This window comes from Xyrauchen texanus, chromosome 10 (genome assembly GCF_025860055.1).
Source record: "Xyrauchen texanus isolate HMW12.3.18 chromosome 10, RBS_HiC_50CHRs, whole genome shotgun sequence".
NCBI lineage: Eukaryota > Metazoa > Chordata > Actinopteri > Cypriniformes > Catostomidae > Xyrauchen > Xyrauchen texanus.
The window spans coordinates 19,340,642-19,361,945 of NC_068285.1; the positions used below are offsets into that span (position 1 = coordinate 19,340,642).

Consider the following 21,304-nt stretch of genomic DNA (forward strand, 5'->3'; position numbering starts at 1 on the left):
GCCTTTTCCATCACCTTGGTTATCAGTATTGGCAAAATCCACTATCGGTCGACCTCTAATGGACAGTGACACAATTATTTGAGCTTTCAGCTGACCATTTTACTTGTAGCATACAACAGACACAGATTACATGCATCCTAAACGACAACAGCAATGCCCTTGATTCTGCATTTTTACTTGTTTGTGTCATTATGTTTATCTTGTTGTTGAACAACGTATACTCGCATCAAGACAAGAGCTAACACGCTCATACATGTCATGCTCACTCTCTCACTCTCTCTTTCACACATTCGCTTCTCGGGACCGTCCCGCGCACAGCTCGAGACAGCTGTTGGCGCAGCACGCATTGGGCAAGCGCCTCCTTTTCTCCCTCGACGAGCCAATAACCTTATCGGACGCCCGCTACATCCTCTCTGTGGGCGGGCGCGCGTGATCTGAAAACCCCTCCTCTTTTTAAAAAGCGAACCGCAATGATTTAGAAGTTCAGGAATCCCACGTGACGTCACCATGAGGTGATGTAATGCTTCTGTAAATAGATCATATTGTAATCGTGTTTCAGTTCAGCGTGCTTCGTCCGAGCGCGAGGAGCGTTGCTGGTCTCAGTCTGCGCGCGTTTAGGTAAGTTAGTGTTACAGTTTAATGCTTGCGCGTTGAGGTATTATTTCTCTGACAGTTTCTAAACACAAACGAAGGGCTTATCTGGGTTTTTGGTTGGTGTTGTTGATGTTTTTTAGTGCCTGTCAAAGTGCCGGGTTTTCACAGTGGTGTTGATTAACTGTTTGAGTGTCTATTTGAGGGGGTGTGACACCACCAAACAAACATGGTACGAGCATAAAAAAGGTTTTTAATGATCTGAACTGTCCTTGTAAAGTGTTAAATCTGAATTAATCCTTGTAAACAAAAACACATTTTTAGAGGAACGCGCTTGACATTTAGCTGTTTAAGACTTTTTTTAAAAAAAAAACACATGTAGGCCTATTTAAATGGCTGGGAGATTGTGTGTCTGCGTTTGCTTTGATTAACTCAAATAATTTTTTCTAATAGACCTTTCTTTTTTCTTTTCTTTTTTTTTTTTGGAAAGATGCCAGTTGAGCTTTCTCCAAAGTTGGAGGAACAGTGCTTTAGTTTTCACACCAAACTGACACATATTGCCTCTGGTTAGGAGCTCCGCTCTCAGGTGTTTGGGTTCGTAAAATTCGTGTCACCACGTGAGTCCTTCGGTTTCGCCATTACGTCATTCTGCAGGCCGGTTAGACGTTTTGATTTAGCGCCGTAGACGTTTTCAGCAGGCGCACCGTTAACCGGCGGTCTTGTTAATTCAAACCGTCGCCTCGTCTGAACTGAACGATTATGTCATGACTGCGGTGACGTCGATATGATTTGGGGAATGATCACGTTATGAGTAATGACTGGGCGAGTAGCAGGTTTTTTTGTAAGGCGCGACTATGACGTAATACTTAGCCCTAATGTCTAGAGAGCACGTAGATAAGTGAGAGCAAGAAGAGACTGACCAACAGAACATAAGTTTGAAAAACACCCAAACTCAAACCGGGAAATGTGAGCAAAATATAGAGAACTGAGAAACTTAGAGATTAAAATCTTTAAAACTATATTTCATATGAAATCGTCATCTATCTGTCTGTCTATCTATCTATCTGTCTGTCTATCTATCTGTCTATCTATCTATCTATCTATCTATCTGTCTGTCTGTCTGTCCGTCCGTCCGTCTGTCTGTCTGTCTATCTATCTGTCTGTCTGTCTGTCTATCTATCTGTCTGTCTGTCTGTCTGTCTGTCTATCTATCTATCTATCTATCTATCTATATATATCTGTCTATCTATCTATCTATCTATCTATCTATCTATCTATCTATCTATCTGTCTGTCTATCTATCTATCTATCTATCTATCTATCTATGTATCTATCTAATCACTTTTTAATATCATATTTCCTGTGTATGTGTTTGTATGTGTGCTTATGTGTATGTCTAGGTTTTTAGGCCTTAGTGATGAATGTTGATCAGGACAGGCCATATGTATGCACTGCACCTGGATGCTCCCAGGTAAGGGACGTCTGGTTGCCCCTGGATGTCCAGATGTTGATTCATAATTCATTGCTTTTAAATATGAATTTCGTATTTGAACAATGATCTGTCTCAGAGAAACTGATAATAAAAAGTATTGCAGCAGATTAGCCAGTTCAGTATGTCACAGATTAATCCATGTTTCTTGTTCTTGCAGTGCTTCCAAAGAGAAGATCACCTGATTATTCACAGACACAAACATGAGATGACCCTAAAATTTTCTTCTATTAGGTGTGACAATATACTTTCAGGTAAGGGTGTGTACAGAAAGATGCACAGATATACTGTAAATATATACACAGATACATATAATGTATATAAATATATATTTGTTATTAAAGGTTTGATCCTTTTTTTGCTTTATTTTTCACATGAAGAGGTTTTCATCTGACATTCCAGAAATTACTCAATGAAGGACCACCTTTAATTAATTGTTAAAAACTATATTAATTCACCATAATCATACTGATTTTGTACTGACATCTGTGAGTATGTGTCCACAGTTTAAAACTTAAATAAATATGCCTTAAAAATGATTTAAATATGGTTAACAGAGGAGATTAGGGCGTGAGTGTGCAGTGAGTTTCTCTCTCTCTCTCTCTTTCTCTCTCTCTCTCGCTCTCTCTCTCTCTTCATCCTCCTCCTCTTCTTTCTTCCTTCAATGGCTGGTTCAAATCAGCTGGCCTATAGTCTTTTTACAAGGCAATAGCAAATTGGATGATGCATAATGGCAGTAAGGCTACATGTGTACAGTACCTTGAACTCTAACCAGATGATCTATTAATATTTAGACAGGTCTATAAGTAGTTCAATACTGATGCCCGTCATTTTAATCCTGTTCTGTGTGCATTTGTTCAGTTTCCAGCCAAAGGAACAAACTTTAGGCTACTTGAGAGCCCCTTATGATTCATGTTGCATAAATTCATGTTACATGCATTTATTGCATCACTTGCATTAACCTCTATGATAGAGCATCAGTATATATGAAACACTGTTTAACTACTGTAAAGCCAACATTATTACTTTAATTAAATTCTGTAATAGGTAGGTAATACATTTCAGCGCCTCGACAAGGTTATTAACAACTTCCATGTTTGTCAGTATTTCCATCATATTTTCATTTTGAGAAGACAAACACCTGGACATACTGGCTGTTATTAGCACATTTGGACTGAACAGCTCCTGTAATGAAGCACTTAAGTTCTACTTTATAATGATCGATATACGTGCTGGTTTGGGAAATAGTCTTTACTCCATCGTAAAATAATGAGCGATGTTAGTTAAGATGATTGTTAAAGCTTAAGTTGCAATGTTAACGGGAAACCCAGCCAATGTCTGTTACCCTGGAAACGCTATGTCTGACATGTAAACATCAGCTCGACCTTTGACCTCTGGGGTCTGTGAGCCATCACTACAGCGACAGAAACATTTATATAAAAAACAAAAGACAGACTATACCCTCAACCCCTTTCGTGTTAGTCCAGAATAAAATCACTTTAGTTTAGACTAGATTTAAATTACCAAAACAACAAGAGCAAAATGAGGCTCATGTGCATGACGCAGGGTTAATTTTTTCAGCATGCCACATTAGTACTTTAGAAAAGTTAGGTTCATGACATTGAGAAGAAGGCAATTTTTATTTATTTGTTTGAATGCCTGGAGGTTATTTGATACTGATCTACTGATCCAAAGTTTCCATACTATAACATTGAGAAATATCCTTTGCCTACTCAGTTAACTGTTTACATGTATTTAGTCTTGATCTGTACTGAGCTTTGAATCAAAGCTTTCTTATTGTCACTTTCTAAATGATACCTTTTCCTACCTTACTCTTTTCCAATACTTTTCCATGAACAATAACAATTCAAATATTGACATTATTATGTGGAGATGTTTAAAATGTGCATAGATAGCTCTAAATATATTTGCAAAGCTAATACACCATCTTCTTATCTTTGCCTATTGTGTTTGTGTTCAATTCCGTTATATTGTGTATATAAAATGACCATTAGCCAATGTCCTTTTGTGTGTATCTATTAAAACTGTTTGAATTTTTGATAAATGTATACTTTAATTTCATCTGTAGATCAGACTCCAACTCCGACCCGTTTCTTGCAGGATTGTGAGGAAGTGGGCCTCTTCACTGACTTGGAGCTTAACCAGTCACAGGAGGGGGACACCAAAGCGGTGAGAGCAAAATCAAGCTTCAATTCAAATGCAATTTGTGTAAGACCTTTTTTTTTTTATACAAATTGCATTTGAATACATGTTTGAAGCATTTATTATGTATTTTATATTACTAAAACTTGAAACTAAGCAATTTAAATACTGTTAACAAAATCTGTATATTCTGTAATAAACGTCCCTGTGTTCTTTCATGTAAAGGTGTACATGTGCGTGTATACAGTGTGTGTCCATTTGGACTGTAGTAAGGAAAAACAAGCAATCAGATCAGATTTTGAATATCAAACAGTTCTTGTATATGCACACACACAAATACACAGATGGTGGGGTCCATAGGAGGTTGAGCACAGACAGATGGAGACAAGGAAGCAGATATGATAGAAGTGTTTTTAATCAGCTTCTATATAGAGGTCAACTGATAGTGGGTTTTACCGATACCGATAACTAAGTTGGGCTGTACCTGCCGATAACTGATTAATCAACCGATAGTTTTTAAAATTGATACTGAATGAAAAAATAACACTCAAAGTAAAATAGTGTTGAATTTTATTACAAAAATAAAAAGTACTGACTGAACCACGAAAATGTATTGTACTTTTTTAAACAAAATAAATATATAAATATTAATATATATGAAATATTCCATTGTATAGGTCAGCTTATTTTTAAATTGACGTTGTTTCCTTAGTCCACAAGAGAGTGCAATAAATACATAAACCATTCAGCAATTTTATATTATTGCATAGAACATTCTTATCCTGGCTGTTAAAAAATAGCATTTAATTTTCAACTAATGTGCATAAAATGAATTTATAAAATGTTTTAGTCAGTCCATATTATCAAAAGTTAAAAGTCAAAAGTAAAATGAGGGTGGAAAACACTTCAATAGACAGTTCACATGGTGTTACACTTCCTGTGATTCCTACTACTCCAGACTCAAGCTTCATAATAACAGTGAAATACCACATTGTTTTTATTCAGTACAGTTGTATGTAGATTAGCAATATTCACAGACAGCAGTGGCATTCGTCTGAACTCAGTGGTGAAGCGGCTCAGACTATGAGCCAAGGTCAGGGCCTGTTCAAACAGATGGAACAACAGACTGGACACATATTTCCAAGTTGAACATCTTTCCTGACAAAGCATTTAAACAACACATTGCTTAATCTGAGAAACACTTATACGAGAGCAAGACACAACAGCCAAAGACATCCACCAACTGTAAGGGGCTGTTCACATCGAACACTTTTGCAACCATCCATTTATTTTCAATGTAAATGCATGCTAGACGAATGTCTTTGTTTCCCTTTGTTTTTGTTTATTCAGCGTCTCATGCAGGTGTGCTGTTTTTAGGTGATGTGTGAAAGCATCATCAACTTTAAAAGCATATTGAGGCACCTGCTTTCTTTTAAACTGTATTTTTTGTGATATTACTTTGCTTTCTCAAGTCACTAGCTTTAAATATGCAACTTAGCTGTCTAACGAATGCATAAACGTGACCAGCTGGATATAAACAAATGCAAATAGATGGTACCTAATAGATGGTAACAATTATGACATCTAAACATTTGAGTAGGACTTGAGTTCTAACCGCTTGAGGTTAGCTTAATGTTAGCGTCCTCTCAGCCTTGTTGGCAAACATACTGCTGTTCTCTGCTAATGCACCATCTAGTCAACAAATTAATTACTTTACAATGATATGACAACATGTACATGTGTACATACCTTTTCATTGTTGATTTTAAATCTGCATCTGAAGTGTTTTGCTCCATGCGTGTAGTCTCACGTGTCAAAACAAACCCCACAAGGCATCAGTGAAGTGCTGCTCTCATACTGTATAATGACAGCGGACCCTTCACAGCCACGCCAGCACCGGATACAACAGGGAAAATCTATCAGAGTGGATTTTTGCCGATAACCGATTTTGTTTATTTTTACAGAAATAAGTTATCGGTGCCGATTAATCAGCGAAACCGGTTGACCTCTACTTATAAATATGGTCTAATTTCCAGATATTTTCTGTACAGGCACTGGGTCAGACACAACCTCATCAATTTCAACCTCAACAGCAGCAGCAACAATGTGCTCTGGCCCACCTGAACCAGAACCAGCTCCACACACACAGCTCACAGCCACAGTCTCAATGTACTGCCACATACTCCACTTCTAATAAACAGTGAGTATTACCATGTACTTACTCACCACACTGTAAAAAAAAAATTACATTGTTATCTCAATTTAAAATGAAATGGTAACATGCTACACAGTTTTTTTTTTGTTTACTCAACCTAATGCAAATAGTTGTACTTTAAGTAAAAAATGTTAAGTTGGATTGACTCAATCAATTAACTCACATATTGAATTTCTTTTTCTAGGGAGATCTTAATTTCCACCAAATAGCATGTACAGTATCAGTCCTGTTAAATTACCAATTATTAAGGCAATTTTCAAAAGGATTAAAGAGATGTAATTTTAGTGATGTCACCAAGCACAAGTTAAATCAGTTGTATAACTGTAGAAACTTCACCAAAGCAAACAGTAATTACCCTGATGGTGGTTTAAAACAAAACACTTTTGACAACTCAGTGCAATTAAAAAGACCTAACACATCTATTAAAGGGCACCTATTATGGCATTTAAAATGTTCCTAATATTGTTTTGGGAGTCCCCAACAACAGTGTTACATGCATGCAATGACAAAAAACACTTTTGTTGTCTTATAATATGCATTTATGTTTACCTGATTTGCTCACCGACTCCCAAATGATTGGTCAGATGACCCAGGCAGTTGTGATTGGTATACTCTGTGCAGAGATTGTCGGAAACGGAACGCCCATCACCGCTTTGTAGTAAAAAAATCAAAATCAGAGAAGGAATTTGAGTTGATTTATGTTAGCGATCATAGCCCAAAGTTCGGTGGTAAACACCCAATCAGTTATTATTTGCGTTAGCCCAACGCATAAACATATTGGTAAAGCACTGCATTACTACAAGTTATTGCTCTATTCTTTATGACAACTCCAATAACATCGACAAACATTTCACATATTTCAAAAAAATTAGACCTAGAAGCTGCGCTGAGCGTAACTTACACAACACACACAAATACTTATTAAGCATGCTAAAAAACACATAAAAGCAACAATTATTAATAATACTTACAGGTTGTGATTCGGAGGAGGAAGCAAATAAACTTGGTTCTGAACCTTCCTTCAGTATCAACCGGCTCGCGAATCCACACTTGAAAGCATTCATGTTCGTAAAGCAATCGTCATTAAAATGACGCGAACTCAGCACAAGGTTCGGGCTATACTTGTGTGATATAGTTGTAAATATAAACTCTAGCCACTGATTCTTCACATGCTCGTCCCTGGGCAGTGAAAAAAAGGTTGCTTTTGATATGCACTTCAGAACACAGCGTCTTGTTGTCGACATGATGTTTTCAAGTTTTCCCTGGTGTCTGCGCGCAATGAGTGGGCGCGGCCAATTTGATAATCTTTTGTCTTGACGTCACAACGAAAAGGAAAATGACTCATTGGAAAAACGATTCATTACATTGACTCAGAGATGACTCCTACTTTTGAGAGACAATAACTTTTTTACGGTGAACTTTCATATATAAAACTTTGCAGGATGTTTTTGTTCACTTAAATCTATGTTACACACTACATGAAAGGTAATTTTCAAAATTCCATAATAGGTGCCCTTTAATTCTAAACAACAATTATTTAAATGTTCTCATAAGTCGCCATGCTTTAAACAAACACACATAAATTCAAGCGCAAAGGGTTGTAGGTATTCACCCCTGCCACAACCGTAGTAAAGAGGATATGAATCAAAATCACAGTTTTAAAATTTACTGAATTTCACAGATTTTCCATGTCTGAGGGAGCTCTGGACCTAATAGATTTGCAGTAAACTTTAAAGAATGTTCTGGGTTCAATACAAGTGAAGATCAATCAACAGCATTTGTTGCATATAATGTTGATTACCAAAAAAAAATATTTTTATGTGCCCTTCTTTTCTTTAAAAAAGCAAAATCTGGGTTACAGTGAGGCACTTACAATGGAAGTGAATGGTGGCCAATATTTGAACGTTAAAATTCCTTTTTAAAGAATTCCAGATTGAAAAGTAGATTTGTGTGCACAGCTGACATAAAGCACGACACCCACTGATTGTTGACAACTGTATGCCGAAGTTTAAAATTAATTTGATGCGGCATTACATTTACTAAAACAGAGCTGTGTCACAGCTGCCTCTGATACTAAGGGGTGAAGCAGATCATAGCCTTCATATTTCAGTACTGCTTTTGAGCAGCATTGCAGAATTTGGAGGTGACAAAGAGAAAAAAATTATTACATTATTTATTTTTGCACAAATTGCTGGGGGACTTAGTTGGCCCCCTGGTCGCAGGGCCCTGAAAAACATTCCTAGCTGTCTCCATGTGACATCAGCCCTGTTTAAACTTTCTGCTGACCCCATGAGTAGGTATGGAATTGTTTGAATGGAACTTAGTCTGTTATCCACTCCTAATATATATATCCATTTGACTGATTATAGATCTACACCCAGCTGTCTACACAGCAGACAGATGCACTCTGTGGCTAACACTTTGCTTGGGACATCAACTATGAATGTAAGGACTGCATTGCAAGCATTCACTGTCACCCACACAAACTGTACACACTTGTGATTGTGTATTCAAAACCATCAGCAAATAACAAATATTTCCACTTTTCTCTGTGACGTATACTAATGTTAGAATAGATGATGACGACTCAATTTATTTGTAACCCTAGCTATATTTTATATCATTGCTCAATTGAATTAGTGATGCTTGCAAAAGGAAGAATTAATATTGCCATCGCTCATTCTTTTTTCAAAACCCCAAGTGTCAAACTTCAACACATAACTCATCCCATGCTGTGCTATGAACATGACTGATACCAAACTGATGATAAAATAGACAAAGAAATGTTATAGACTTACTGTATATTTAAGGAGGATTCTGAGCCATATCTAGGGATGAGAATGTCATAGAGACTTGGGGTGGGCTCTTTTAACTTGGCCAATAAGTAACCTACTAGTAACTACTTAGAAAACCCTAGCAACCACCTAAACGCATAGCAATGTGGTAACAACTATACGGAATGCCTTAGCAACCACATAGCAATGCCCTGACAACCACCCAGAACACCCTAGTATAATGGCAGCGAGTATAACTGCTTTGCACAGCATTATTGAATTGTTACCATTTAGTCTTATGTCATAATAATTATCATTTTATGATATTATTGAAATACAGATGGAGGCACAGTTGTCCATGGAGTCCAGTATGATTGGCATACCAGGCCCCGCCCACTCTGGCTCATGCTCATCCCTCCAGGTACATCCCCATACCACTCACTCTGTTTGATTCCATGGTTACAGGATAATGATGTCTCTATAGAAACATTACAAGTCAGACTGGGTCATAATCCTACACTGTTCTGTAACCACCCTTACAAAAATTTAAAGTTCACTGCAAACGTGCGACAAATTGTTCATTGTTGCCAAAGGTTTGCCGGAGGTTCACCACTACTGGTGAAAAGCTGCAAATTTCTGGCAAACATTTGCAGTGAATCACAAGCTCATTTGCATGTTAAAATAACAAGTGGCAAATTTAGATTTTTTTGTAAGGCCAATGTAGATATTTTGATTGAGTTATCCAATTTATATGAATGCCCTAAATCTAGAGTTCTTGCCACAAATTTGCCCCTGTTATTTTCACATGCAAATGAGCTTTCTTTGCCAGAAGTTTGCAGCTAATGTTTGGACAATTGACAACAATGGACAATTTCCACAAGTTTGCAGCTAAACTCATTTGCCTGTGAAAATGAACAGTGGCAAATTTTCAGTGAACTCTTGAGGCAGTGTTGTGGTCTCGCCTGTTAAAAAAGCAGCATTCTTAAGAGATCTATCATATTTTACACACATTAAATATACAAACACACATTCATAGGGTGTGCCTCAATCAGCTCCCTAGTTCAGTAGTCAGGGCACTGATCAGGGAGACGGCTATTTTTAGGGCTATCTCTATCGCAAAATCATTCCAGTGCACTGAAACGTTCGATCAATAAAAAATCCCACAATGCAACATAAAAACTCATTCATAATTACCATGAAAGTGAAACAATCTTTTAAATATTTGAGTTGTTGAAATAACTACAATATATATTTATTTCTTTATTTATGCCAGTTATCTGTTATAATAACAGATTAACAATTCCTTACAAAACAATCTAAGCTTGCCGCAGATTTGCCCCACATTATTTTCACATGCAAATTAGCTTTTGATTCGCCGCAAATGTTTGCCAGAAGTTTGCAGCTCTTGGCCATTAGTGGTGAACCTCCGGCAAACTTTTGGCAGCAATTGACTATTTGCCGCAAGTTTGCCGCAAAGCTCATTTGTATGTGAAAATTCTCAGTGGCGAATTTGCAGCAAGTTTGCGGCAAATTTGTCATCAACTCTTGATTTTTGTAAGGAATTCATGACATAGGGAGCTAGGGAGCCGATTGAGACAAGGGTATATCATTTCACACATGCACACACACACATGTAGGAGACGAAGACTCACACACTGATTGTCAGCAAAAAGTGGAGCAGATACAATTTCAAAGGCTTTGGGTTGACCTGGTTGTCATCTGACTTTTCAAAGGGGTCTTTGTAGATTGTGTGTGTTTTGAAAAAGTTTAAAGTGACAGGTAATCTCACCATCACAAACAGTCACTTCACACAGGAAACCTTAGAAGCAGAAATTAAAAACACATGCATATGATACCCTACCAAGATTGGTAAAAAACCCTTGCTTTAGGCATTTTTTTTCCTTTTAAATACATTAGGTCTCATTTACTAATAATTGCATGCAAGTTGCATACTTATGTCTGAAGAAAAGGTTCTTATGCAAAACTTCTACCAGAATACGTTATGTACAAACATAGATTTGTTCTTTTAGGTATACGTGGTTTCATTTGGTTCTAAATTCTATCTTGTGATCTTGTCACATTCCAAGTGTGATCCTCTTGATGAATCACTTGAATGAACGTTCACATACATGTTTATGCACAAATATGATCACATGCACAGTAATAATAAGATAATGATACCCATTATCCCTAAAATGAACATATTTGTGCATATTTGCACTTACTAGTGCACTTAACCTGCAATTAATGTACAGAAAAAGAAAATCCTTGTATGTCTCTTTACTATTCCAGCTTAAACTTTGTATGACAAATTGCTTGCTAAGTCACTTTGGATAAAAGCGTCTGCTAAATGACTAAATGTAAATGTAAATTTGCGTACATGTGAATGCTTAATCAGAGCATTAATTATTTATACATGACAATGATGTTGACAATGACCCTAAGAGCCAGTCTGATCCATATCGTCTTGTCTTTAATCCTTCAGAGGTCAAAGGTCATACCTAATCACAGCCAACCTACAGTTTCCAATGGGAGTCCGAATACTCTTTGCCACATTATGGAGATGACTTCCTCACAACAGCAACCACTGTTGCATTTACAATCCGCACCTCATCATCATGCATACCAGCAGCACTGCCACAGCCAATCGCCACAAAGACTTACACATCAACATCAAAGCCAAGACCAATCCCATCACAGCCACGCTCACCACTCGCCACCTGCACTGCACTTGCATCCTGGCTCCTCCCACCAGGATGCCCCTCCCCTTTCACATCAGCCAATACCTGGACAGGTATGGATTTTTTTTAAAACCATGATAACAAAACAAATCATATGTTAGAAAATTAGGGCTGGGTAAAAATGTACATTTTCGGATGCACCGCAAACTTCATTTGAAAGATCTTGTTGTCGATTAATAAATCCCACGATAGATTGCTCACACTTTACAATAAGGTTCCATTTTTGAACACTAGTTAACAACATATTAGTTAACATGAACTAAGAATGAACAATACTTTTAAAGCATTTATTAATCTTGGTTAATTTAATTGTACCATATACTAATACATATTTTAAATCAAAAGATGTATGTGTAAACATTACATAATGCAAAATGAACTAACAGGAACTAACAATGAACAATTGTATTGTGTTGTAATTACTTTTTTGAATGTACATTGACAAAGATTAATAATTGCTGTAAAAATATATTCTTCATTGTTAGTTCATGATATCTAATGCATTAACTAATGTTAAAGAATGGAACCTTATTGTAAAGTGTTACTGATAGATCTTTTTTTTAACTTTAAGCGCAGCCCTCTACAAAGCAAGTAAATTACTAGCAAAGTCAGTAGCAACTGGCTCGTAGATTTTCAGATTTCATCTGCCAGTGATTGAGCAGTATAGTGTCGAAGAAGTTCAGCACATTTGTCACCGTTCTGTGTAATGTGTGTCCAAAGATGAGATCCATGAGATCCAAAGATGACAATCCATTTGTCATTAATGTTTATTTTACTGCCCTTTCTGCTTTTTAAAGTTGTTAAAAAAATAAACATTTAATTCTAATCACACATTGCCAGGATGCTGTAAAGAATCTGTAAAATCCTTTCTTGTTAATGTGTGCTGCTCAACCTACTTCTGTGAGACGTTCGCTGAATTGTGTGACCAAATGTGACCAAAACAATGAAAAACGAAGGATAAAATAACATTTGTCAAATTAATATTTGTTTTTAATGCACCTATAATTGGTAGGTACAATTAACAGTATTACCTGAGAGAGAATGTCTTTCATATGTAGGCAAAATGGACACTGTAATTGAAATGTACCCATATGAATCAGAATCCAATTGAATCAAGAGCTTGTGAACTGGAATCGAATCCAATCAGGGAATCTGTATCAATACCCTGCCATAAATTAATTTAACTTGTCACAATAATCTGTAATTTCTACTCAATTTTAAGAGTTTTCAGAGCTTGAATTTGATGAACATATCAATGAATTGAACATTAAAGCACTAAAGATTTTTTACCAACAATTTGATTTTGATTGTTATTGTTAAATTCTTTAGCATAACTGAGGGTGTTTGTGTTTTTCAGATCTCCTCTGCACCAAGACAAAGTCCGCCTCCCCTTTCACATCAGCCAATACATGTACAGGTATTGATTTATACAACATCCACAATAACTTCTGTGAATTGACTTTCCATAATAGAGTTTTTCCTTCTCAACTTTTATATTCTTTTTTATTTTATACATTTATGATTTGTGAAATCATTTAACAAAACTCAAATGGTGTTTGTGTTTATTAGATGTCCTCTGCCCCAAAACAAACACACTGTCCACAGTCTCCTCCGCAGGCGACTGGAGGCAGACGCAGAAGGACAGCAGAAGAAAACCCAGATGAGCGCAGACGGAAGTTTCTGGAGAGAAACAGAGCGGCTGCCACGCGGTGCAGACAGAAGAGAAAAGTCTGGGTGAGCTCAATAGAGAGGAAGGCTGAGGAGTTGACACACACTAACTTACAACTACAGGTACATTTCAGAGTTACTCTTAATTTGTATTTATTTTAATTAGTTTTTATGACTATTTGTCCTTTTTTGTATTTAGTTTGGCGTGTGTTTTTCCCCCTATAATTGTTAGTTTTAGTTTTTTTTCTAATTTCATTTTGGTTTCATCCATTTGTTGCTTTGTTTAAAATAATAGTTATTTTTTATTTGATCTTAGAATGAGGTGACATCACTCAAGACAGAAGTCACTCAACTCAAGCAAATTCTGCTTGCACATAAAGACTGTCCTGTCTCAGTGAGACAGAGAGAAATGCAAAGTGAGTATGTATAATTTTCTTGTTCTCTCTTTCTTTCTCTCACACTATCTGGCCTGAATCTCATGAAACCTGTCAAGAACATATTTATAGACCTTGTATGCTAATCTTTATTTACTGTCTTTATGCTGGATTCAAGACAAATATTTTTGTGAATGTGAATGAGAAATTAATGAATATCACTTTTAAAGAAACAGTTCACCCCAAAATGAAAATGATCTCCTCATTTACTCACCCTCATTTAATCCCTGATGTGCAGGAATTTCTTTCTTCAGCATAACACAAAAACATATTTTTAGAAGAATATCTTAGCTCTGTTGGTCCATTCAGTGCAAGTGAATGGTGGCCTGAACTTTTAAGGTCCAAAATGCACATAAAGGCAGCATAAAAGTAATCCATAAGACTCTGGTGGTTAAATCCATGTCTTCTGAAGTGATAAAATAGGTGTAGGTGAGAAAGAGATCAATATTTCAGTCTTTTTTTAATATTAATCTCCACCTTTGATCAGCCCCACCCAGTAGGTGGCAATATGCACGAAAAACATGGAACTCAACCCAACCCCCTCAATTCAAACACTGCATACACATCTGAGATGGCATGAGGGTCAGTAAATGTTGAGAGAATTTTCATTTTGGGTGAACTTTTCCTTTAAGAATAATGAGACTTACAAAAAATAGTTTTTTCACAATGCAAAAAATATTAATGTTAAATATGAATCCTAAAATAAATAAATTTTTCTTCATGCAAAGTACAATCTCTTATTGTTTTTATTTTTTTAAATTTGGGGTGATATTTGACCTGGATCTGTTTTTGTGAGATACACACAAATAATCTTCTTTCTGACAAACATAAAGTCTGAAATTTGATTGTTTCATTTCTTTCTGATTCATGTTTAGGTGGAGTAAGTAGCCCAAAAGGAAGTCCTGTCCAGCAACATGCCATCCAACACAACAGCATTTCAAAATCAAGTTTGAATCTACCACGCACTCACCTCACCACACACTCACACCCTGCTAACAACACACACAAACCATAACACACTTCTAAAGACACACACACACACACACACACACACAATGAGATAAAAATGCAAAATACATATCTATTATGAGAGCCATATGATTAGGGCACTTATGGCCAAAAATGAATCCATTAGTGCAAAAGCAAAAATGAACAGTAAAATGTCAAATCAAGAGTTTGAAGTTTGGATTTCTAGACTTGGATTTCGTTGATTTCTGTATGCACCACATATTGCACGTGCTGGCGTAGGTGTCAGTTATGTTCAGTCAACTGTAAAAATAGAATATTTCATAAAAAAGTCTGTTCGTACAGTATTTATGACCCTTGACATCTCAGGTAATCAGCTGAGGGTTAGATGGATGTTTCCAGGGGGTTTGATTGTAACTCACTGAGATGAATTACAATGCTGGAAAACATACTGGCTGCTTACACTTAAATCTCTTTCTCGCACTGTATTCGTACCTCTCTGTCTTTTTCTCACTTTCTTCCTTACTCTTTCTCAGGGATGCTCATCAAAGGTTTCACTCCTGGAGTATGTGTGAGGTGTGTGTGTGTGTGTGTATCATGTCTTTGTTTCTTTTTTTTTTTTTTGGCTGCTTTCTGTGTAAAAGCTTAGATAGATTCAGTGAGGGCTGTGTGCTAAATTCTGGAACTAGCGGCAAAGCCGCATGAAATACATTGAATCAGGGCAACTTGTAAACTTGTAATTGTAAATAGGAAGCTCTAGTTTTATAAATGTATGATGATGCAGCTAAAGCTGTTGTTACATGTTTGTCTTCACTGTAAATATTGTCAGAGGGCCTTCAGTAAATTAGCAGGAATCACATTACCTATGAAATACTGAGAGAATCACATGTGTGAATTTTGGGTTCTATGTACTAACAAAGAAAAATATGTTATGAGAATAACATTCAAGTTAAGATGCATTATTTTATATAGATAGCAAACATCAGAAATCCATTGACCACATTCTGTCCAACAGTAAAGGAATCATGTATAACTAATCACACAGAGCATTCTGTATGTCGTACAGTATTTTCCTAAACAATATGGCATAGCAAAATCATTCACACTAACTGGCTCTGTGACAATCAAAATGTCAAGACTGACATTTCCTGGAAGTGACATGCAAGCATGAGTTCTATCTCTAATGAGAAATGCTTGTAAAAGCATTCATGTATGCCTATACATTCTGTGTAATATGGGATTATGAATCTGGACATATGGAATATGAATGTCAGGAAACGCTGCAGGTTGGAACTGCGTTATGCATGTACAGTTTTTTGAAATATTTATCTATTTTTGTACACATTTGTTGCCATTTTTAATTAAAAAGCACTTACTATCTGTACGTCTACTTGTTTCTCTCTTTTTTCAACTTTCATCTGAATCAATTCAAAACGTAGAAGTGCTGCTTCAAGTGTACTGACAGGTTCATCTTTGCATGTACATTAGTAGAATACTATCGAAACTTGACAATCATCATGATCATCATGGGCACATCTGTTATCAAGTTATTATTTTGGCAGCTCTGATGGTTGAATACATGCAGTCTAGTGTAGTAGAAATATTTATTAAGGTTGCATTTTAGGTTACAGATTTGAGAAAAACGAGTATATTGCGCCCTCTACTGGTAAGATGTAAAGGATGTTTTAGTAGGCATAAGTGTAATATTAGGGTGCTGAAGAGCTGAATATTTGATGGAAGAGACTAACAATTAGGTATTTTCGACTTTTTACTGTAAGATGGGAGTTTTGTTGAATTACTTACATAGAATACACTTTCATTAGTATGCACAATGTCTACAGTTTACTTATTTATTGAACAAAATAAGGGGAAACAATGGTAAAAGTGAAACATATAAAATGTAACAAAGGCATTTTGTTGTAATTCAAGTAATATACATCACCTGAATATTTCAGTATATCTGTATAGAGTAAAATAAGTAATATAATCTATAAAAGGACAGAAATACATTAATTTCAAAGCCAGGCAATTCTGCCAACCAGCAGCATATGCATAGACAAGAAAGAAAGAAAGAAAGAAAGAAAGAAAGAAAGAAAGAAAGAAAGAAAGAAAGAAAGAAAGTGCATGTTTTTGACAATAATGGTATAATCTAGTGATGTGTCATTGGTGGCCAACATGATTTAGCAAACATTGTAGATTGTTTGCGCACGCACACACACACGCACACAAAACAACTCATCTAGTCTGAGTATCTAACCATTATGACATCATCATCTCTTCTTGAAGGGCTGTTGTCAAAGAAACGGTCACCATGGAACTGGATGAGGTCACCTTCTTCAGCCAATTGTCTGCCACTCTGGTAACCACTGAATTCAGAGGAGACACAAGTGGTGGCCATGGTTGAACGAAACGGGTGTCTGGTAGAGTACATATGACGCACATGTGCATGTGCAGATGACTTCCTACTTATGATCCTCCTCTTCAACACACGCCCCATCCAGACTCCGCCCACCAGAAGGAGGAGCAGCGCATTGACAGCCAGAGCTGCAACTGTGATGAGCTGTAGGTTGACCTCACTTGTCACTGAAGGCAAAAGTGTAACAAATCCAGTACAGTGATCTCTGGGAGCTACCTGGCACAAAGCCCCACCCACTACACTCTCCACACAGGTGATATAGGTGGAGTCTGGGCGGAGCTCTTGGAGGGTCACTGCCTGGTCAGATCCATCTGTATAAACATAACGTGGGAAACGGAAAGCATGCCCAAACCGGTCAAATAAAACACGGAATAGAAGTTCTTTCCCATGAATCAGTGCAATGTCAGGAGCTGTGCTCCAGCGAACTGTGGCTGTATTGGAAGTGACATCTTCCACACTAACATTCAAGATGGAATAACGGTTGAACTGACAAGAATCTGTGATTACTACAATCCTTGAGTCATGATGCTTCGCTCTTTCCTGTAAGGGCAGGTTGAACTGTTCCTGTGGGTCCAGAGCTAAGGGAAAGTGGGTAACAGCATTTTGGTTATGGTTGCTATGACTTGTCAAGGTAATTGTCTTGGTTGTCAAATAATTAGTACTATTTGCCAATGCGGAGATGTTCCCTGTATTCCTGAGATTTTCAGAATCCCCAGTTGTGGGACGTGGCCTTGTGCTACCCATTTTTCTCTTCTTCTTTCTCTCTAGAGGTGTCACATGCCCTTGCTCGCCTTCATCCCCTTGGATCCCATCTTCTTCATGTTTCTCTCCTCTCTTCCCTATTTCCTCCTTGAGTTCTGCTCCACGGCTCTCCATTGCTTGAGATAGAGGTGCAGACTCGCAATAGCCACTCAGATTACCCAGATGAGAGTTATTGACGTAGTCCAAATATTTTCCCGCCAAAACTGGGGGGTGATGGCAGCGCACAAAAACAGTCAACAGCTTTCCCTGAGAATGAGCTTCCGTCATCCAGCTTTTCAGCTTCTCCATCCGACAGTCGCACGTCCAGTTATTTCCATTCAGGTCGACGTGAAACAGAGCGCCGTTGGTGGCGAAAATACCACCGGACAGATTCGTGAGACGGTTGTTTTTTAGTTTCAAGGTTTTCAAATGTGAGAGGTGACCGAAAGCACCAGGGTCAACTCGAGATATGTGATTGTCACTGAAGTCAAGGTGTTCAATACGCTCGAGAGGGTCCAATAGACCTGCAGGGATCTCTATCAACTCGTTTCTGTCAATCGTGAACTCTTTTACGCGCGAAAGCCCTTGTAGCGCCTTTTTGTCCAGCTTTGATATTTTGTTTCTGCTTAGCGATAGGTTTGTGAGCTTTTTCAAGTTCTGAAATACTTGGTTTCCAACGTGCCTTATTTCGTTGCCAGCGAGCAGAAGAGTTGCAAGGGACTTAAGATGAGAAAACATAAAAATATCACGCAGTTCTGTTTGTTTATTGTCTGATAGATTTAAAAACTGCAGTTTATTGAGTCTAAAGAAGGCATTCCGTTCAATGTACCAAAGTTGGTTCGATTCTAAGTGTAGAAACATTAAATTCGTCAGACCTTTGAAGGCAGACTCGTTTATAACTTCAATAGAATTCCCATCAAGTCTTAGCTTGACTAGACTATTTAAATTGCTAAACGATTCGGAAATAATATCCTTGATTTCGTTGTTATTACTATATAATATTGTGAGTTTTTTCAGCGACTGCAGAGTGCCAGGTCTTATTGTCGAAATCAAGTTGTTGCCCAGATACAGTTCCTCCAGCTTGGACAGTTTCTCGAATGCTTTAGGGTGTATATTCCTTATTTGGTTAAACTGGAGATTGAGCCTCATTAGGTTGCCGTAGCGCATGAAGTCGAACGCGCTGATGTTGTGAATGAAGTTTCCCGCGAGGCCGAGTATTTGCACGTCTCCCGCGCGCTCCACTTGAGGCGCTTTGGGCACCGCGCGCAGACCGCGGTTTGTGCAAAGGATGTGCTGCGCGTGCTGGCAGTCGCATCGCTCGGGGCAAATGGCGCAAGCAGGGGCGATGAATATTAGCGCTCCACCGCAGGACAAAAGAAAGCTATAGAGCAACAAATGTGCCATTCTGATGCTCAAACAAAACGCTCAGCAGCTCAATGCATTCCTTTGTTTCAGCCCAGTTTCGCCAAAATCCTCCTATGGCTGACAGATTTACGAATCCAATGCCACCTGAGTTAAGACATTTAGCGTGCGTTTAGGTGTCATTTTTAGCTGCATTGAGCTATCCATGTAGAACCATGGCGAGCTGCTTCGACTCCAACCGAGGGAACATTTGCCTGTCATCCCCCAAGAAGTCATCTGTTGCAGATTACGCACACGTACACACGCACACACACACACACACACACACACACACACACACATCATAGCCTATCTCCGAGTTCAGGCACGGATCACTCCGCCCTACTTCCCTCCAGATGTGGATAGTGCAGTCACTGAACGAGAACAGCGTGCACAAACATTCAATGATAGAAAAAGCAGACTTTTCTTCCCATGAAGATCCCTCGGGGAATCAATCTGGGACTCCACTGCTTGTTTAAAAGGCACCGGCAGTGAAGAGAAAAATAGAAAAGTAAAGAAATGGAATTTCAGACCATTTTTTTTGTCTCATGCCGCGTGCCAAGTCGTGGGAAGAAGTGAGGCGCGCGCTCTCTTGGGTGCGTGGGCTGACTACACTCAATTACAAAAGCCTTGAATTTGTAAATGAAATGTATACGCAAAGAAATGCCTTGTCAACGAAACGTTATTGTGGAATATTTTTTCTCTCATTACTGTTCTACATCCAACTTGAACACAGTAAATAACGTCCACTCAACCAAAAGTCCAGATGTTTTGTATTTTCTTTTAGGTAAAAACACAGAGACAACGTGGAAGAGGAGTGAAGCGAGAAGTGGAGAGAATTTTTGGACTGCACGGAGAGAATCTTGTCATAAATATTTATATACAGTTGGTATATATATATAGATAGATACACACACACACTATACATTGTATAGTGTATATATTACAATATACTCTCGGAGCCGTTGGGCAAAGGCGAATGGGCGGTCAGATTCAGGTTCCGGAAGAGTTGGCGGTTTCCTTCCGGACTCCGACCAACACACTGTAGGATGGCCTTCTTCAGGTCTGCATAAGCCAGGAGGCTAGTTGACGGCAGTTGTTGAGCTGCGAGCTGGGCTTCCCCGGACAACAGCGGGCTAGCCCCAAATCTCTCCGGTGCGCTCAAACAAGTCCAGGACGCTTCTGGATCGTCCGCTGCCCCCATCTTATGTAACGCGGGCAGGGGCAAAGAGGGGCTGGTGTCCGGGGTCGAGGATGGGGCCGGGGCGGCCTTCTGGCTGAGGAGGCTCCGGATCGCATGCCAGTCCTCTGCTTGAGCCCGTAGGATCTCGAAAAACCGGCGATCTTGGACTTGCCGGAGCTCAAGCAGGGTCTGACAGTGGTCCTGATGCAAACCAGCGAGGGACTGGAGGACCTCCACCAACTGGGAGGTATCTACGGGATGACTTCCTTCCATCACCTTGAATAAATCACCCGGGTTTCGGCACCAGTGATAAGCAGTTCAATGGAAAGGAAGAGGCGAGAACCGGCTTGGCAATATAAATAATATTTTATGAAAAACTTAAACAAAAGACAAAAACACACACATGACAGACATGTCCGTAAACGATCTCTCTCTCCCACACCATCTTCCGCAGTTGGCCTTTATCCCTCTCGGAGGCTTGATTAGCCTGATAAGGGTGTGTAGAATCACGACCCAGCCCGA

The 21,304-nt window shown here is 38.3% G+C and overlaps 2 protein-coding genes across 2 annotated transcripts; one reads left to right on the forward strand and one right to left on the reverse strand.

The window, feature by feature from the left end:
* The first annotated feature begins 523 nt into the window (after nt 1–523).
* On the forward strand, nt 524–16,408 carry LOC127650679 (cyclic AMP-responsive element-binding protein 5-like). Its single transcript, XM_052136268.1, has 12 exons — nt 524–618; nt 1,992–2,062; nt 2,241–2,334; nt 4,170–4,270; nt 6,295–6,443; nt 8,828–8,903; nt 9,573–9,653; nt 11,718–12,026; nt 13,331–13,390; nt 13,543–13,764; nt 13,958–14,057; nt 14,951–16,408. The coding sequence occupies exons 2-12, from the start codon at nt 2,009–2,011 to the stop codon at nt 15,088–15,090; spliced, it is 1,386 nt and encodes a 461-aa protein (XP_051992228.1). The 5' UTR covers nt 524–618; nt 1,992–2,008; the 3' UTR covers nt 15,091–16,408.
* A 400-nt stretch (nt 16,409–16,808) lies between these two features.
* Nucleotides 16,809–19,826, reverse strand: LOC127650803 (TLR4 interactor with leucine rich repeats-like). The gene has a single exon (XM_052136439.1). The coding sequence runs from the start codon at nt 19,600–19,602 to the stop codon at nt 17,281–17,283; it is 2,322 nt and encodes a 773-aa protein (XP_051992399.1). The 5' UTR covers nt 19,603–19,826; the 3' UTR covers nt 16,809–17,280.
* Nucleotides 19,827–21,304: the final 1,478 nt, after the last annotated feature.